This window comes from Bubalus bubalis, chromosome 4 (assembly GCF_019923935.1).
Source record: "Bubalus bubalis isolate 160015118507 breed Murrah chromosome 4, NDDB_SH_1, whole genome shotgun sequence".
NCBI lineage: Eukaryota > Metazoa > Chordata > Mammalia > Artiodactyla > Bovidae > Bubalus > Bubalus bubalis.
The window spans coordinates 162,743,190-162,763,094 of record NC_059160.1 but is presented as its reverse complement, the minus strand read 5'-3'; the positions used below and the strand labels follow the sequence as shown (position 1 = coordinate 162,763,094).

The 19,905-nt window shown below is 46.1% G+C and overlaps 1 protein-coding gene across 2 annotated transcripts in view; it reads left to right on the top strand.

Annotated features, from left to right (window-relative positions):
* Positions 1-10,336, top strand: part of ERCC6 (ERCC excision repair 6, chromatin remodeling factor) — a 71,809-nt gene extending 61,473 nt beyond the window's left edge. For both annotated transcript variants that reach the window (XM_006061860.4, XM_006061861.4), the window contains exons 13-21: positions 49-264; positions 711-821; positions 1,197-1,316; positions 1,863-1,957; positions 2,309-2,454; positions 2,539-3,237; positions 5,095-5,299; positions 5,912-5,990; positions 7,109-10,336. In XM_006061860.4, the coding sequence (XP_006061922.3) occupies positions 49-264; positions 711-821; positions 1,197-1,316; positions 1,863-1,957; positions 2,309-2,454; positions 2,539-3,237; positions 5,095-5,299; positions 5,912-5,990; positions 7,109-7,531 (2,094 nt within the window). In that variant the 3' untranslated portion in view covers positions 7,532-10,336. The remainder of the gene's footprint in view (positions 1-48; positions 265-710; positions 822-1,196; positions 1,317-1,862; positions 1,958-2,308; positions 2,455-2,538; positions 3,238-5,094; positions 5,300-5,911; positions 5,991-7,108) is intronic.
* The last annotated feature ends 9,569 nt before the right edge of the window (positions 10,337-19,905 follow it).

Here is a 19,905-nt window from a genome sequence, read left to right as displayed (position 1 = left end):
TATTTTCCATGGGGTGATCTGAGTGGACATAATTCTTTTGTACCATAGATTTTCTCTGGACTTGTAGCCCTAAGAAAAATCTGCAACCATCCTGATCTCTTTTCCGGAGGCCCCAAGAATCTTAAAGGCATTCCAGATGAGGAACTAGAAGAAGATCAGTTTGGATACTGGAAACGTTCTGGGAAAATGATAGTCGTTGAGTCCTTGCTGAAAATATGGCACAAGCAGGGCCAACGAGTGTTGCTGTTTTCTCAGTCCAGACAGGTGCGTGTACAAGCCTCATACAAGAAGCGAGTCGGTTCTTTATGACTTATGATCAATAATTAAAAAAAATGGGATATGGTTTAAAATGATTCCAAAGGCACATCCACCCACTGATACTGAAGTGGCAAGCTGCAAAGCTCTTCAGGAGATGGATCTTTCTCTAGAGTTGGTGCCCAGACGTTGGCTTTTTTAAAAAGAGACTTATTACCATGTGATTTTGGGGTGTGGTTGAGTTTTGTCTGAACTCAGATGTCCTGCTTTTTACAAAATTTGTAAGAAAAGGATGGAAATACCAAAAATACCATTGTAGTAGTTTTCTTTATCCACCCCTTGTAATTTAAGCCTGTTGGGGAAGCTGTGGTGCTGTTTGCATGAGTGTCGCATACTCATGGAGGCGTACCTTTGATTTTTAAACTCTTACATCCTCCACCACTTCTCCCAAACAGATGCTGGACATCCTTGAAGTATTCCTCAGAGCCCAAAAGTATTCTTATCTCAAGATGGATGGCACCACGGCGATAGCTTCCAGACAACCACTGATTACAAGATACAATGAGGTAACAAGTGAGCAGAACCATGAAGTCCCTGGTGCCGCTGTGCGGAGGGGACGGAAGCAGAGGTCTGCACCCGTGGTGCCTATGTCTGGGATTGGGCAGCTGTTAACTAGATGCGTTTCTGGGTTACTGGGATGTGTGTATGTGCTTAAACAAAGAATGTGTATTCCTTTTTAAAAATGTTTTCAGACATTGCTAATGTAATTGCTATGAAAAGCAGAGGCTGTGAGTTGCCATCTTGACTGACCAAAGGTCTCTACGGCATAGCCCCTTGCTTGCACTGCAGCCAGGCTTCCGTGTGTAGAACGTGTGAGGGCTGAGGTGAACAGCTGTAGCTGACTGTGTGTGCCTACTGAGTGTCATATGTCTCACCTCCAGGACACATCCATATTTGTGTTTCTTCTGACCACTCGGGTGGGTGGCCTAGGAGTCAACCTGACGGGGGCAAACCGCGTCATCATCTATGACCCCGACTGGAACCCAAGCACAGACACGCAGGTCTGTTTATTTTCGTAAAGGAATGTGTTGCTGACATGCTGTCTGATGGCTTACCCTCAGGAGCAGCCCTCCATGCCACGTTAGCCTCAGCGTAGAGCTCACGTCCTGGCTATGTCTTGTCTTCCGCTTGGAGGGAGGGTCTTCTCAGTGTATCCGCAGCATCCACACGAGACCTGTGTGAAGAAAGGACGTGGGAGGGAACTGACACCACTGTTTCTCAGGCAGAGCTGGCTTGGTCTGTTTTGTCGCCTGCCTGTTTGTGTTCCTTAGCAGGCCTTGGGTGTATTTAGCCTCATTAGCCAAAGTTCTAATTTGGGGAGTGGAAGGAAGTGACGGGCTCTGAGTCAACGCTTGTTGCTGAGAAGGGCCCTTGTTGAGTCGCATTTCTCTGCTGTGTCCCGGAGAAGGGAATGGCAGCCCACTCCAGTATTCTTGCCTGAAAAATCCCATGGGCAGAGGAGCCTGTTAAGCTACAGTCCATGGGGTTGCGAAGAGTCGGACACGACTGAGCGACTTCCCTTTCTTTGGTGGTTTTCTCTGCTGTAGGCCCGGGAGCGAGCGTGGAGGATTGGCCAGAAGAAGCAGGTGACGGTGTACAGGCTTCTGACCGCAGGCACCATTGAAGAAAAGATCTACCACCGGTCAGTGCACACAGCTGCGCCCCTCGACCAAAGCTGCTGTCCCGGCTGTGGGTGTCTGAGCGGGAGAGACATGCTGCCAGGGTTTGGAGCAGGGGATTTTTAAGAAGTATTACTTCAAGAAATCTTGTAGTAGTTGCTGTAACTTTAGAGATGTATGTTTTTTTTTTAATAATTTCTTGTTTTTTTTTTCTTTCTCATTAAAATAAGCTTAGATGGCTTATTGTGTGTGCTTTTTTTTTTTAATGTCTTTGAGTCTGTTTTTAACCTTATTAATAAACAGTTGCTGTAAGTTTAGAATCCTGAGGTGCAGCCAAACATTGTTTCATACCAGCTTAATTTTTATCTTTTTAGACAAATCTTCAAGCAGTTTTTGACAAATAGAGTGCTAAAAGATCCAAAGCAAAGACGATTTTTCAAGTCCAATGATCTTTATGAGCTGTTTACTCTGAGTAGTCCTGATACATCCCAGAGCACTGAAACAAGTGCTATTTTTGCAGGTATTCCATGAAATTATTTAACTTAAAGTAATGAAATAGTAAGGATTATGCAGTATGACATTAGCTTGTTTTTCTCTTTCATAGGAACTGGTTCAGATGTGCAGACACCCAAACGCCATTTAAAAAGAAGACTTCAACAGGCCTGTGGAACAGACCAGAATGTCCCAGTGGACAAACAGTTCCCTGATTGTAAGACGTCCGCAAATGCTGCCATGTCATCTGAAGAGGTATCTGCAGCATTGGTCAATGACGTGAATGCAGTAACTTCTGACCAAGGCATTCCTCTGAATGATGCCATTCAGACACCTCATAGTCTAACCAGCAGTGAGAGGCTTGGAGAAGAGGCAGACACAGTCTCCAGACCACGGGAGTCCTCAGTGATTCATGAAAATGGGGACAGTTCAGATTCCCCAAGAATCAGCAGAATGTGCGGGATGTCTGGTGAGGAAAGCATCAATGAAAAGGAGAGTCTTTCTGATAAAAGAGAAAGCTGCCAGGTTCAGAGAGAAGCTCTTTGGGAGAATGAGCAAATGGAAAATAATTTTTATAAGCACAAGTCGAAAATGAAACATCACGTGGCAGAAGAGCCCATGGAGAAACACCTGAGGCCGAATCAGAAGCCGAAGAGCTCTAAGCACCGCAGAGACGCCAAGTTTGAGGGAACTCGAATTCCACACCTGGTGAAGAAGAGGCAGTACCGGAGGCGAGACCCTGAAACTGAGAGCGAGGCCAAGGAGCGCAGCCACGACGACTACGTCCTGGAGAAGCTTTTCAGAAAGTCAGGTACTTCCTTTTGCCGAACTTGCCATGGGTATGCTAGGAATAGAACTGAGGGGCTGCTTCTGTGGGAGCAGGCATCCATGACAGAGCGGAATGCGCACTCAACTGGAAGGATTTTTCCTTCTAGAAGTCAGATCTGAAGTGTTCTGACACTTCAGAAATAATTGTGTTTGTTCATTCGTGTTTGGCTGTGCTGGGCCTTCCTTGCTGTGCGGGCTTCTCTCTAGTTGTGGCGTGCAGGCTGCTCACTGCAGCGGCCTCTCTTGTTGAGGAACACCGGCTCTAGGGCACACGGGCTTCCGTAGCTGCGGCACGTGGGCACAGTAGCTGCTGCTCGAGGGCTGTAGAGCACAGGTTCAGAAGTTACGGCGTATGGGCTTTGTTACTCCAAGGCATGTGGGATATTCCCGGATCAGGGATCGAACCTGTGTCTCTTGGTTAGCAGGCAGACTCTGTACCACTGAGCCACCAGGGGAGCCCTGTGCTGACATTTAAAAAAATCATTTTCACCTCTCTTTCCTAGGAGAATTTGAACCTTGGGTGAACAGTGGGACCTGACTTCTAACCACATGCAGGAGGGGTGCAGTGCTTGAGATAGCTTTGTACCACCTGAACATTCATAGAGTATTTCTCTGCATGCTCTATATATCTGATTTTCCAGCCACAGGAGAGTCAAGTGACAGATCATGGGGAGAGGAAGGGGCATGGCCAGAGGCAGGCACTCTGGAAGGAGGAAAGCTGATAGCTCATATCAAGGGAGAAAAATTAGGAAAGCAGATTTAACAATTGCTCAGGACCCTGTAGGACAGGCCAGCCTGCACAGCTGAATCATCCCTGGGACTGTCTTGCTCAGATCTCACAGGTCATTGTGTTCCCAGGGTGATGGTCTTGAGTTACCAAAGGTCTCCGAATGGGTCTCTATTCAGGAAAGCAGGCTTACGTACAATGTCTCAGAAGGAAAGCCTCTGGGCTTGGTGCTTTCTTGTAAGGTAGTTCATTGGTAACTTTCTCTGTTTTTTCCTACAGTTCCTGACCTGCTTTCTTAAGAAATTATCTATGTCATTTAATTTTCAAGTTTATTTGCATGGAGGCATAGAAAATACTCTTGTAATAATTTTTTTAAATTGACTATTTCAAGATAATTTCCCTCTTGTCATTTCCAATTTTTATCTGTTTCTCTCCTTGTTCCTTGATCAGGTTAAACCAGTAGATTGTTTCTTGATTTTTTTTCAATAAACCAGTTTAATTAATTAATTAGATCCATGGTTGTTCTCTGCCTCCGTAATTTTTGGTTTTATCTTCAGTACTTTCTTCCTTTTTGTTTTTGTTGTTGTTTTAATGTTTTTGGTCCTAATTTCTATAAAACTGGCTTGGAATTCAGTTCACTTATTTTTGTTCTTTCATTTTTATTAATATAAATATTTAGGTCTATGAATTTTCCACCTATGAGTATTGAATTCTTCTGGTGTGTACTGTTTCTGTGATCATTACTGTTTAGAAATTGTGTAATTTTTGTTTATACTTTTATATTTTCCCCCTTCAATAAAGGATAGATTAGTAGAAGGTTTTAAAATTTTCCAGATAGCAGGGAAGAACTTGTGGAAGTGTGGTAATTAAAGCATTATGCTTTGGTGATACAATGCAGTGATAGTTGACAGTCCATCCCTCATTGGGTAGAGGTGCAGGTGAAGATCCGCAACGTTTGTAAAAGTTTGTGGGTCCTGGTGGTCGTGGGTGAGTAGCAGCCAAAAATGTTCCTGTTTTTTTCTCCACACACAACACACGAGCCTGGACAGGGGAAAGCGTGTGATCGTGTGTGCGCTGAGATAGCTTGCTCACGGTGTGCTTTGCTCCTGCCAGTGGGTGTGCACAGCGTCATGAAGCACGACGCCATCATGGACGGAGCCAGTCCAGACCACGTCCTGGTGGAGGCGGAGGCCAACCGCGTGGCTCAGGACGCCCTCAGAGCTCTGAGACTGTCTCGGCAGCAGTGTCTGGGAGCAGCGTCTGGTGTCCCCACGTGGACTGGCCACAGAGGGCTTGCTGGTGCACCAGCAGGAAAAAAGTAAGAGGTCGCCACCCTGACATGCTTGTGAGGAGACCAGACTGGTTGGGCTGGGAATAAAATTGGGACAGGTGGAGACACTCCTGCCGTTTATCTGGAGGAGGAGAAAATCCCTCAGGGAGGGATCGGCCCAGCCAGACGTGCATAACTTAAGAGAAATACACCTGCCGTCTTACCTTCTTGGCGTTCATTCCTTCCTTTCCAGAGCTAGTTTTCTGGGGAAAGGAGAAACCTCTTTTGAGGTGATTTAAGAGGTGATGTTATAAAATAGAGTTGTAGAATAACAATTAAACTTTAATAAGATGATTAGCTGTGTTTCAGCAATCAGTAATTACTCTGCTCTTTTAGAGGAGTTTTCCTACCTAGAATTCGAGGGTGGTTTCCACTGTGACTTGAGCAAGGGTATTGAGTGGTTCTTACCTTGGGATGCAGTAGTAATTTCCCAGAAGAGTAAAGTATAGGAATCTAGGTGGGTAGAGCAGACGCATCACAGCTCTGAGAGAATAACCACGCAGAAGAAAATTCCTCCAAGAAGAGTTCAAGTGTCAGAAGGGCATTCTCATCTCTAACTCACAAAGTAACATTTTATCAACTATGACTCTCTTTCCTTAGGAGCAGATTCGGTCAGAAGAGGAACTCCAGTTTCTCTGTTCAGCGTCCCTCTTCAACATCTCCAAAGGAGAAATGCCAGGTAATCTGATAGCCTTTCTGCTTTCACTCACAAGATTTACTGGATTGAACTGCCATGGAAATCTTACTCAATTCCACATGTAAGGTGCATAATGACATCTACTATTTGTATTTCATTCACTTTCATGCATTTATGAAGCACTTTTGTGTGAATTTAAAAGGGCCAGCTAACTTCCTAGAAAAGACAAAGCCTTTGACCCAAGATCCGTAGCAGAATCTCTGTTTTGTCCTCCAGAAGTTCACACAGGGTAGGTGACAGGTGTTGCTGCCCATACTGCCTGCCCCTCTCAGAGGTGAAGTGCAAGCTCAAGGGACCACTGCTGTCTAGAATAAAGGTCTAGAAAATCGCCTGAGTGTTGTTTGTAATTTACAAGCTGAGCATCACATCCGTCTGTCCCTGCCCTGCAACCCCTAAATGCCTGGAGTGCTTCTCTCAGAGTAAATAATAGGCCATGTTCTTATCGTTTAATACTTTCTTTTTTTTTTTTTTTCTCTGTTTAAGGGTTGTGTTATTTATGAAATTTGAAAACTCCGAGGTTCAGATTCCTACTTTTAGATTAATTTGAACACATCTAGAAGTAGAGAAACTTTTTTTGACTTCCCATGTTACGTTCTTTTAGCAGTAGGAATATGAAGAAAAGCTAGATTTCTGTTGCTGTTCTGAGGAAACTCACATGAGGCGTACAGGTGTAAAAGATCTAAAAGTGAAGGAAAAGAAGTACAGCTCTGATACTGTTTCTTATCCCATGGTGCCCAGATCAGGGAAACTTTAGGAGGAAGAACAGGAAAAGCCCGCAGAGCCCGTACCTCCCAGAGACAGTTTTCCTAGACATCTTCTCTGGAATCCTGGCCCTCCCTCTGTGCTCATCACTCAAGATAGTGATGAAATAAATAGTGTAGTTTGGGGTTTTTTTAGGAAATGTTCTCTAAGAGCAGGTGAATTTAGACACTTAATTCTCCTCCTTTCCCTTTACGTCAGACAGTGTCTCGTTCTTCCCCCATCAGCCGCAGCACCCTGGGCACATGTGTTATCTTATGGCCCCTCAGAGCCTTTGGAGAAATAAGTGGGAGCATAAACAGGAGATTAAATATATCCATGCACTGGTCTTCTTTCTCCAGGACAGCACTGTGAAGAAGGAGGGAAAAGATCATGTTTCGGAGCATTTTAGTGGAAAAGCTGAAGACACAGAGTCTTCATCCGGGGCTCTCACTTCGTCCTCACTGTTGGCGAAAATGAGAGCTAGAAACCACCTGATTTTGCCAGAGCGCTTAGAAAGTGAAAGTGGGCGCCTCCCAGAAGCCACTGCTCCGCTGCCCTGCAGCACAGAACACGATGACCTGCTGGTGGAAATGAGAAACTTCATTGCCTTTCAGGCCCAAGCCGATGGCCAGGCCAGCACCCGGGAGATTCTGCAGGAGTTTGAGTCCAAGTTATCAGCATCACAGTCTTGTGTCTTTAGAGAACTCTTGAGAAGTCTGTGCACTTTTCATAGAACTTCTGCTGGCGAAGGCATTTGGAAACTCAAGCCAGAATACTGCTGAGCAGCATTACTTTCTGGACTTCTAATTGACTTTTTCCGGTGAAAACGTTAATTATTTAATCATCATGTTTGTCAGTGGAAGCTGGCTGTATTTGACGTTTACTTTGAATGATAGCTACCTCATAAACAAAACTTTAGAGAAGAAATTCTTCTCTAAAACTTGTTTTAAAAATACCTGGGTTGACTTTTTTTTTCCTCCCAAAATAAATTATGTTATAAAATCAGGGACCTAACCATTAATCCTTGGAACACATTTGTTCCTTTACCCAGAAGATGCTATCAGGGAACACATTACTTACTACTCATTGGAAGTTTATAGACCAGAACTTGCAAGCATTCTTGTTATTGGTGCTAAAAACATGTCTTACATTCAGTTAGACCTGTTCAGATAATCAGTTCATCAGTAGCTATTAACAGTATCATTTGGGTACCTCGATACCGATGCTTAAACCGATCATTGGCCACTCAAAAAAGAGATCAAATTTGTTACCTTTTGAATCCTATCGATTGCCTTTAAACAATCTTCCATTAAGGTACTGTTAAATTGGCAAGTTTTTTATTGGTAAAACATGGAATAGTTTGATAATAAATGATGAGGTGTGTATTTGCAGAAGGTTATAGTTTTCTCAGTTTAAAGTTGCTTTATTTTAAGCAAAGGACACCTTTTTCCTCCTACACTGACTCTTGGTTTTAGGAAAATGAAATGTGTTATCTTTAAAAAAAAACAAACAGAAAGCCCAAGGTTAACCAAAAGTTAGTACAGATAAAACCACCAAGACGTGCCCATGTGCAGGAATGTGACTCCGGACACACGCAGAGAGACCCCCGTCACCACATGGCGACCGCCACTCCAGCCCTTTCTCCGCTGACGTGCTGGGAGGGAACCTTGAACACTGTTTCCGTGACTCGTGGTCTTCCTTTCTGAGGATGCTGGTAGCGTTCTATCAGGCTTCGCTGTTCTCCTTCTTCTGTCTAGGCCTTTTCGTCTCTGTGACTCATGGTCTTCCTTTCCGAGGATGCTGGTAGCGTTCTATCAGGCTTTGCTGTTGTCCTTCTGTCTAGGCCTTTTCGTCTCTGTTCTCCTTCTTCTGTCTAGGCCTTTTCGTCTCTCTTTCCCCTTTGCATTCACCATGACTCTACTGTTGTAGAGGTCTGCTTTTCATCTGCAGCTGTTTCTGGCTGTTGCTTACGTGTTTGGAGTTCTGTTACGCTGTCGTTTCGATCCTTGGTTTGTTTTCTTACCCTTGTTTTTCTTTCCTTCTCACTGTTCCTTTTATCATCTCAGCTCTGAAGTCTTGTTTTCTAAACTGACCAGATTTCCTGTGTCCTCTAGAGCTGTTGTGGTCCAGTTTGTTTGTTCCTTAGAGTCGTTTTCTCCGGCTTGCTGTTTGCACACTTTCTGATTTCTCTGCATTGCGTCTGCCTTCCCCCCGTCTAGCTCATACTGAAGGTGAGCAGCGGGGCCCGGCTCTCTCTTGTGCTCTTCTCTGCCACTCAGGGAGGAGGGCTGTGGGTTTCAGAGTCAGGTGAGGCTCTACTGGGCAGCGTGAAGCTTTTGACTGAAGACTTGGGTTTTAGTTCTGTTCTCTGAGATTTTGTTAACTTTGCTCCATGGACTCCCTCCCTTTAGACAGGAAATGCCATAGTCAGAGTCCTAATTCCCAGCAGGATTTTCTGCTGCTTTTTCTGGATTCTGGCTTGTTCATTTCATTCAATTTTTAGAGTGGTTTATTATTAGAGGAAGAGGATCCTATCATCTTCATTCTGCCATCATTGTCTGAAAATAATAGACTTTTAAACGGGTCGGTACATCCTAGACTTGACTTCTTGGCTCAGAAGGGAGTCAAAACTCATGAATTTTGTTTCTGGAAAGTTCTTTTTTTGTTGTTGTTGTTATCTTTAACCTATAAGAAAATTGCATCCCTCTTGTTCTTAGATTAAAGTACTGATGCTGTTCACTAGTATGAAGTGCTTGGGCATCATGCCTCTGTTGACTGAAATCTAAAGCCTACTGAGCAAGGGAACTTGTAGCCTTCTCTTCAAGTAGAACATGCTGGCAAAAGTTATGATGCAGTCACAGGGCGATGGTCTTCACTCGCAGCCTGTCTCAGCCCTACCAGCAGCGGAGACCCTGGCTGGTCACTGCCTTGCCTGTGTCTCAGTGTGGACACTGGTAAGCTTTGTCATCATGCCTCTGGGTGGAGATACGTAGGTGAAAATGCTCCAAGTATCATAATTTTAACAACTATGGTTGTATTGGTATTAAGCTACAATAAAGGATTGTAAAATCTTTGTGAAATGTGGAAAATTCCTTAGTTAAAACATGAGCACTGTTTAAAACATTTCAGGCAATACTCTGCCTCCGCTCCTCTTGCTCCTGCTCCGGAGATAAGTACTGTATTTGGTGTGTATTCTCGCAAGCTGTTTTCCATGCCTTTGCAGATACATGTGGCAGCAGCTGCTGCTACAATGTCCGTTTTCCTTCTCCTTTCCTACTAAGACGCCTGCTTTTAACCTGGACACCAAGGCTGCTCACTTAACACTCTGCTGAATGGGTAAATGTGGCCACGTGACAGGCAGTGGGATGTGAAGAGAATGTCCAGACTGCGCCCTGAAATAAGGAATTGGGTATCCACTTCACTCAACATTCCCCTCTCGTGCTGGCCAACATGCCTGTGGGAGCTTAAGCAGTGACACAAGAGGGTCAGCGTTGTGTGCTGAGGATGGGGAGTCGGGCCTGCCAGTCTCAAACTGCTTCCTTTTCACCTGTTACTTAAGAGCAAAATAAACTCCTGACTTGTTTAAACCACTGTCTTTTGGAGTCTCTTTGTTACAGCAGCTTGTTTTGTTTTACATGTGATTTATAAAAATGCAGTTATTATCAGCCTCATTATTTAAGAACTAACTTTTCATTTAACACATGCTAGAGACCTTTTCATTTCTCTAAGTGTAATTCTACCTTCATGGAATCGCTGGACTTCAAATTAGGTGGATTTTTAAATGTAATGGATGTTGTGGAACTACCTCCTTCAGTTCACACCCCATCAAAGGACTGCTCCTCCACACTCTGCACACAGTAGCCCATGTCAGTCTCCGGAGTTTGTTTTCCTAGCCAGTGTTGTGGTTGAAAACACCTTGTTTTAACTTCAGTTTTTCTGATTCCTTATAAAACAAACATTTCCATTTGTAGATCCTCCTTTATGAGTCACCCGTTCGTGTTACGTTTACCTAGTTTTACTATAGCTTCTTTTCTGTCTTAGACGTCCTCTAAGGCAGAAAGGCCATTGTTCCTACTATTATTGAATAGTCCAGTCGTTTCTCCGAGCATTTGAAAAGTGCCAGATTTATCATACGTTCCCCTGTCTGTTTCTGGACAGTGGGTCTAGACTCTGCTCCCTCGGCCGCAGGCTTCACTGTCTGACTGGCACAGCGCTGCGCTGTCTGTAGGCCGGCTTCCTTTCCTTCTCACCGCCGTTGTCTTATTCTTACGCATTTTCTGTTTCAGGTGAAGCTTAGAATCAGTTTGTTAAGTTCCACTAAAATTGTGTTGCTCTTTTGATTGAGATTGTATTAGTTTATACATTAATTTGAGGATAATAGACTTAATATAGTTTTTGCCGTTAGTGTGGCTCAGACGGTAAAACGTCTGCCTACAATGTGGGAGACCTAGGTTCGATCCCTGGGTCGGGAAGATCTGGAGAAGGAAATGGCAACCCACTCAAGTATTCTTGCTTGGAAAATCCCATGGACGGAGGAGCCTGGTAGGCTACAGTGCATGGGGTCACAGAGTTGGACATGACTGAGCGACTTCATCTTCATCTTCTTCATCTTCTTGCCGTTAGTATCATGATAGGCTTCATTTTTTTAGAGTAATTTTAATAACTTCCTTCACGAAGGTCTTGCACAGTTCATATAATGTTGATTCCTATTCCTATTCCTAAAATAGCTATTTCTATAGCTATTTTATAGATGTTCCTAGCTAATTGGAGAAGGAAATGGCAACCCACTCCAGTGTTCTGGACGGGGGAGCCTGGTGGGCTGCCGTCTCTGGGGTCGCACAGAGTCGGACATGACTGAAGCGACTTAGCAGCAGTAGCAGCAGCTATTTAATAGGTGTTTTGTTAGGGATTTTTTTACTTCTACATAAAGATAATGGAGAATTAGAACAGAATTTTTGATATTATACAGAAGCTTTTAAATATAGTCAAACTCAGTTTAATTTTGTTTCCTTGCGAACCCTTCTCCTAACTAAAGCCGTGATGACATTCTCATAAATTCTCACGCAAACTCCATGTGGATAGTTACTTTTTCTAGCACCTTTAAAAACATATTTCATCCTTTCCCTCCTGATTCATAAGCCTTCATCTATCATTATATCTTATTTTCATGTAATTATGGGAGTATTTCTGGTCTCTGTACTCATGTTAAATTGGTCTACTAACTTAATTTTGCCAATAACCCACTGTTCTAATCATTGTAGCTTTATAATTGGCAATCATAATATAATAGAATGATTCTCTTCATCTTCTAAGAAATTTCTTATTTCTTGGACCTTTGTTCCTAAGTTTTGGAATCAGCTTGTTACATTTGGATCTTGTTTTTGAAATTGTAATAACTGTACAGGTTGCTTGTGGAGGATTGTTTAGGATACTGAGTTTCTCGACTATGAATAGAACACGTCACTCTATTTATGATACATATTGTAAAGACATAATTCCATTGTGTCTTTCACTTACATCTTATAAGGTCATGCACATCTTACATTTATTCCTAATTCTACAGTTTTGGTTGCTATCGTGACATTTTAAATATTCCATTTTTTAGTTTATAAACTGGAGTATTGTTGGATTTTACATATTGGTCTTGTATTTAGCAACCTTGCTGAACTCTTTTTATTAAATCCAGTAACTATAAATTGTCCTGTATGTGACAATCTTGTCAGCTACAAGTAATGACAATTGTATTTCTTTCATTTCAATACTTAGATTACGTATTTCCAATATTATAATGAATATATTTGATAATGATCGGCATCCTTGCCTTATTCCTGACACTGAAGATTAAATTTCCAAAGTTTTACCATTAAACGTGGTTGCTTTTATTTCCTGGCAAATTATTATTATCAGTTAAAGAAACGCTCTTTCCAGTTCTGAATCCAGTGCTGAATTTTATTAAATGCTTTTTCTGCGTCTATTGATTTAGTTGTGTTGTTTTTCCCCTTTAAATCTCTTAGTGTTGTGAAGTTCACAGTAATTTTCCAACATTAAAACATCTTTTAGACTCCTAGAATGGCAGTGTGAAGGGCTGTGCAGAAGTGCAATCCAGAAAAGAACTGTAACCGGATGAAATTCCAGAAGACAAACACCTCTCCCCTCCCTGGAAAATGTAATGTTTCTGGAAATAATCCTGAGGGTATATTGTAAATAAGAGACAGTCAAGAAATCTGCTAAATATTGGTAAGAACAGCTAAAGTCTGTGAGTTCTGACACAGACTATTTCCTTCCCTGCTTCTTCCCCGTCTCAGTGTGATGAAAGATTCTATAATCCAGGTAATCTGTAATCCTAGAAAATGGGGTTCCCTCTTTCAGCTTCCAGTCAAGGAATATAGTATCTCATGGGAGAAGGGCATGCATTAAAAGCATGCACTGGCTTGGGTCTGCTCAGGCAGAAAACCATGACTTGCTCATTTGGTTTGTCTTATGGGGAACTGGTCCGTATTAAATTTACTTATCTCGACACAGCTTACTTCTAAGTCTCTGATTCTTTATATGTAAGATAGGAATAAATACAGCACCTACTTTATGGGGTTACTCTGAAGACTGGTTTCAGATAATGCAAAATATCAAGTGTCTGGCATGTAGAATGTTCCCAATAAATGCTAACCACTGGGGGAAAAAGCACTCAGCTAATAAGACCCAGAGTTTGGACCCAGGCTGTAAGGCTGCGGGGCCATCCTGTTTGATTGCTGTTCGGATCCTGGCATCTCCAGGTGTCTGTCTGGATCTGGAAGAAGGCCTCGGCCAGCAGCTTTCTGTTCTTTGTGGTCCTGACCGCAAACAAAGTGGACATGCTGCAGAAGGACAGCTACGGCAAAGCCCGCTTGGAGTGGACAGGAAAGACAACAGGGGCCCCTTGCGTGTCATCTACACCAACGGGGGCAAGCAGCCCCCAGGGGACCACCCAGCCCTGCCCGACGATGAGGATGGCTTCACACTCTGAGAGAGCGAGCGCTCTGTTGACAGTGCCCTGAGTGTCACGGCCCCTCTGACAGGCAGGGGGAACATTAGAGATGAAAGCTGTCAGGAACTAGCCCTTTGCACACTGAGAATTTAGTCAAAACCCTGAATGAGCAGGACCAAAGCATGGGTATGCTGGCCACTGGCCCAGATGGAGTAGAAGCTGCATTCAGAGTCTTTACCCAGCTCTCGCTGGACTCTGACCCTCCCCTCTCTCCTGATCACTTTCCCTGCAGGGTCCTGCCTGGCTGGCCAGCATGAAGCTGCTCAGGCTCCACTCCTGCCACAATGACCTGAGCCCAGTGACCCAGGTTCCAGTCCTGGCTGTTTTTCCATCAGTCCATCGTGATGGAGTTGAGGTTGGGGTGGGGTGGGGGGGGGGACTGTCACCGCCTCGTGCCCCAGCTCAGTCCCTCCACGGCTCTGAGGTTTTATCCTCCTCTCTCACCTTTTGTGGGGCTGGAACCTGCAGAGCCACTTGGCAGTCAGAGACCCTGGTTCATGAGCCCCCCAGCTCCCAAACATCAATATCCCCATCACAGACAGAAGCTTATCATTGTGCAGTAAAACCCAACTGCATAGGCACATGTCTTTGGGAACACTGGCTGTCTGGAGATCCAAATGGGAAAGAATTCTTTAAGTCTGCAGAGCCTTCTGCTGTTTTGCTATGGATGTGCCCTGACATCCCTGGGCGTGCAGGACACCTCTGGGTATGTCTGAGCCCTTCTAGCCTGGCAACAGCTTGTGGACTGAATAGATGAAAGCCCACCCATGCCCACTTTCTTCAAATAATCCCCTGTCTGTAGTTGGTGGTGGGCAGACAAGCCTCTCTCATGCCTCTGTTCCCCTCCATGCTTTTGTGTGACCAGGACCAGGGTCAGGCTGAGCCAGGAAACCCCACGCAAGGGGGAGGAGGGGGGTACCTGCGCCTTCCTCCCAGGGCTGCAGCTCTTGAAATGGTCGGGGCAGTTTGTGAGTGAGCAGTTGTGGCTCTGCAGAGCAGAGTGTCACCTGAGGGAGGCCTCAGCTGTTTCCAAGGCCCATCCGCTTTCTCTGCAGCTGACACTGCCTCCCCGAATCCTCCATCAGATGCTCCTTTGAGGGGGCAGCAGATGCTGAAAGCAGTCCCCACTCATCCCGCTCCTGGACGGACCCTGACTTTAGAAGATGAACACGACAAGTAAGGCAAGCTGTCACGCAGGGAGCCTTCAGGCTCCTCTGTGTGGTTTTTCTGGAGAGTTCCTTTCCCCTGAATTCTCTCAGTGCTGCTCCAGGGCTGTCTTTTCCTTCTCCTGTTCCCTCCTAAGCAGAAACAAACATATGATGGATCCAGGAGCCTAAATGTAACACTAGAATAGAGGGAGTGTCTAGGAAACAGGGAAGCGGGTGTGCAGGGCGGAGGGAAAGTGATGTAGGTGATGGTGAGAATGGGGTCCTCCTGGGGTAGGGAGGAGGGGTGTCCCTTCCTGGGTAGCCAGAGAAGCAATGCCTTGAGGAGGAACGAGGGTTCTGCGTCCCCTGGCTCATCGCAAGGGCAGTGAGGGGACAGCCTTGCTTCACTGAGGTGAAAGCCCAGAGCAGGTGGGATTGTCCTGTGTAGACAGACAGCCACTGCCATACAATAAGCTAAGAATATATACAACAAGATGACAGGCAGAAGGGGAGAATCTTACTGCATTTACAGCTCTTACAAATCATCAGTCCTCCAGTAGGAATCATGAGCCTTCCAATAGGAAAGTAAGCATGGAATACTCAGAGCCCCCCTAAAAAACCCCAAAGAAACACATTACAGTAGAAGCAGTATAGGCTTTCCTGGGGGCTCAGCAGTGGAATAAGCTTGCAATGCAGGAGATGCTGGTTCAGTCCCTGGAGAGGGAAATGACAACCCACTCTAGTATTCTTGCCTGGAGAATCCCAGGGACAGCAGAGCCCTGAGGACTGCAGTCCATAGGATCGCAAAAAGTGGGGCATAACTTAGCCACCAAGCAACAAATAGAATATATGTACAAGAGACTGTTTAACCACCCAAGAATGGAAAAAAAAAAAAGAAAATGATGCCATTTTTGTTTGAGGCTTATCTGAGAATATCTGAGACTGTCAGAAATTATTTAAAAAGTTGTCTGCTGCCTCTATGAGTATGGGGAGCAAGCCAGGCACCTGGCCTGTGGGAGCTTCCCTTGTCCCCGTGGTCCCTGGGTTGCGACTGCTCTCCATCAGGCAGAGAGGCAGCCATGCGACAGCAGATGAAACTTCAGGTAAGGCTCTCACCCACCAACACCTCCGCACTGGCCTCTCCTAAATGATCTCCTTTTGTGCACCCTCGCCGTAGTCTCACTATGGCTCATTAAACAGCGATAATTAAAACAAAATAGATTTGTGCATCCTGGACTTTGTGAGGGAATGAAGTCTGCAATGGTGCTGGTGCAGAGCTAGGACTGCAGGACCTAAAATCAGTTCAGTTCAGTTCAATTGCTCAGTCGTGTCCGACTCTTCGCGACCCCATGAATCGCAGCACGCCAGGCCTCTCTGTCCATCACCAACTCCCGGAGTTCACTCAGACTCACGTCCATCGAGTCAGTGATGCCATCCAGCCATCTCATCCTCTGTTATTCCCTTCTCCTCCTGCCGCCAATCCCTCCCAACATCAGAGTCTTTTCCAATGAGTCAACTCTTCGCATGAGGTGGCCAAAGTACTGGAGTTTCAGCTTTAGCGTCATTCCTTATTTCTCCACTGATCTCCAGTAGCATACTGGGCACCTACTGACCTGAGGAGTTTCTCTTTCAGTATCCTATCATTTTGCATTTTCATACTGTTCATGGGGTTCTCAAGGCAAGAATACTGAAGTGGTTTGCCATTCCCTTCTCCAGTGGACCGCATTCTGTCAGATCTCTCCACCATGACCCACCCGTCTTGGGTGGCCCCACAGGCATGGCTTAGTTTCATTGAGTTAGACAAGGCTGTGGTCCTAGTGTGATTAGATTGACTAGTTTTCTGTGAGTATGGTTTCAGTGTGTCTGCCCTCTGATGCACTCTCGCAACACCTACCGTCTTACAAGTAAGTAAGACTTAAAATCGGCAGAGTAGTTAAGGGGAAGTTGCTTATTGTTGTGCAAAAGTGCACTTCTTAGGGGTAATGAGCTCTCCCTGGGGGTGGGAGTCCTGGCTGGGGTGGGGGAGGGGATCAGGGGCTGCTGGCAGCTGGTCCAGCCAGGGTAAGAGCTGGAGTCTGCTCGGTTAGCAGAATGCTGTCTGCTACGTGCAGTTCCAGACACTGAGATGCTCCACTGAGCTTGCATGCTAGCAGGGAAGTGGGCCCAAAAACACAGCAGAGTGTTGATGGCTAAGAAGGCAATTAAAGCAGGAGAAGAGCTGAGAGTTGGGGATGTGGGGAGAGTTGGGTGGTGGCCCTGGGAGTCTTCTCTTGAAGAGATGACTTTGAGCTGGGAATGAATAATGGGAAGGCCGGAGCTTTGAAGGTGGGAAGACGGCTGGCCAGGCTGGGGTGGGGACTGGGTACAGGAGGGGTTTCTCTGATTGCCCTGGGTGAGATCATTAGGACACTCCCAGTGATCTCTTTCTCTTCAACCTCCCACCCCCTTCACCCTCCTCCCCATAAGCAGGTAAACCACCAATTTGTATAATAAAGACCCTTTGCCCAGTCTGTGGGCCCAGAAGGAGCCAGAGGCAGAAGCATCCGGAAAGGCCCGTTCTTGAGCTAGAGCTACCTGTGAGGCCCAGGGTGGATCCCAGCTTCATCTGTAGTGCCCACCTGGAGGAGAAGACATGCCCAGCTTTTGCAGGGGTATCAGCTCTATCCACGCATCCATCCGTCCATCTGTCCGTCTGTCCTGCAACCAGAAGACATTCACACATTCTGAGCCCCTACTCTGTGCCAGGGCTTTGATGGGAGCAGGCAGCACCCGGATGAATCAGCGGGGGCTCCAGTCTTCCTTGGAAAGCTGTCTGTACAGGACTTCCTGCTGGAGAGGAAGGGGCGAGTGTCTTTGCAGTTTGGTGCCACCTAGTGGCAAGCTGTTGGCTCTGGCTCAATAGGGGCGACTCTGGGTTGGGGCAGCGCCACAGGACGTCAGGGTAACGGCAGCATTCTCAGAAGCTCAGCCAGTGGGTAACACTTCCTCGCCAGCCCAATCTGAGGAAACTGGGCTGAGCCACCTGGGGACAGAGAGAGCCCTCCCCCTTCCCCTTTTCTGGTCCCCAAGATGGGGTTGCTCAAGGTTCTCCTTCCTGCCTTCCTCCCACTTCCCCTCTTCTCCTTTTAAGCTGAGCTCACATTTTCATCAACTCACTAGTGCTGACCTGTGACCCAGGATGTACGGCCATTCTGTCGGTGTGTGAACAGAGGCCCCATCTGCTGGTGGCAGCCCTGGTGGTGGAGGAGCCGAGGAGATTTGGGGAGTCCTGAGGACCACTGTTTATGCCCCTGCTCTAGGGAGAAATTAGCCAGCAGGCTAGAGTGCTAGAGTCCTGAGCCCCCTGGCACTTGACCTGTGACTATCTTCCTCCTTAGCCTGGGAAAGAAAGCCCTGACCTCATGCCTCTCCCAGAACCTGCCTACACCACCTTCCAGCTCCCACCCCAGAGTCCCCTGGCTTTGGGTTTCCTGACTGAGTCCGCAACCAGCTTCCCAGGGGTCTGTTTAGGGGATCAGGGTCTTCATCCAGATTGTCCCCTGGCCTGAGTGTCTTTACATCTGACTCTCTGGGCTGTGATGAGACCCTGTCTGGTTTGCGTGTTGCCACCCAAGACTAGAGAGGGCTGATGCAGGCTTGTGGGATTTGTGTTACAGTTCTCAGTTTGGGGTGGTGGTCACTGATGTCTACCACTCATGTGGGCTGGTCTCCTTGGTAAAGGATGAGGGTTGAAGAGGGCTCGAGGTAGTGAAAGTGAAAGGCGCTCAGTTCAGTTCAGTTCAGTCGCTCAGTCGTGCCCGACTCTTTGCGACCCCATGGACTATATAGTTCATGGAATCCTCCAGGCCAGAATACTGGAGTGGGTAGCCTTTCCCTTCCCCAGGGGATCTTCCCAACCCAGGGATCGAAGCCAGTTTTCCTGCATTGCAGGTGGATTCTTTACCAGCTGAGCCACAAGGGAAGCCTGCTCAAGGTAGAAGGGAAGACAAAAAGAAAAATATTTAAGCGGGCATAGGCTTTCACAGAATTGGGAGCAAGTACAAAAGACTTGGGCTTTCCAGGTGGCTCAGTGGTAAAAGAATCCTCCTGCCACTGCAGGAGATGTGGGTTTGATCCCTGAGTCGGGGAGATGCCCTGGAGAAGGAAATGGCAGCCCACTCCAGCATCCTTGCCTGGCAAATCCTATGGGCAGAGGGATCTGGTGGGCTACAGACCATGGGATCACAAAGAGTTGGACAGAGCTTAGTGACTGAATACGCACGAGTGACTCTCAGGAATCTTCAGTATGTTTATTGCTTGTTCAAGCAGTTTGTCTACTGGAAAATTTATCTTAGGAGAAAAACAGTGGCTGTACGAATGTTCCACAACAGTCCCTCACTGAAACAGCACTGTGGCGGATACTGACAGCGGTCCCCCAGTGCTCACTCTCCTTTCTCCCAGGATAACAGACCCTGTGATGCTCATCTGGGCACATGGACGTCTCCCTGCCAGCTGGGTGGAGACATGCTCCTGACCATGGGGATACAAGCAGAAGTAGCATGTGTACCTTCCAGACGCTGGAAGGGCCGTGCCCTCCCGTGAAGGGTGTGCCACCAACCCTCCTTCTCTACCCTCTCTGCTGGCTGTGAGGCACATGTGGAGGGGCTCCTCCTGGGCCACGTGGACAAGGGCCACACCTGAGGGATGGTGGAGAAAGCAGATTAAAGGGAGCCTTGCCACTTCAGAGAGGAGAGCCATCAAAGCAGAGTGGACATCCACACAAGAGGGAAATGCACTGTCTTGTTTAAGCCACTGTTAAAGGTCTCTAGCCCAACAACTGAACACATATCCTGACTGTTTGTAGAACCACTAAGAATATTGTGGAAGAACATTTAATGACACAGAAAGACATTCACAATATATTGTGAAGTGAGTAAGAACCGGGTAATGTTATGGTCCCACTTTTGTTCTTTAAAAAGTATACATAAAACAAATTCATATAAAACAT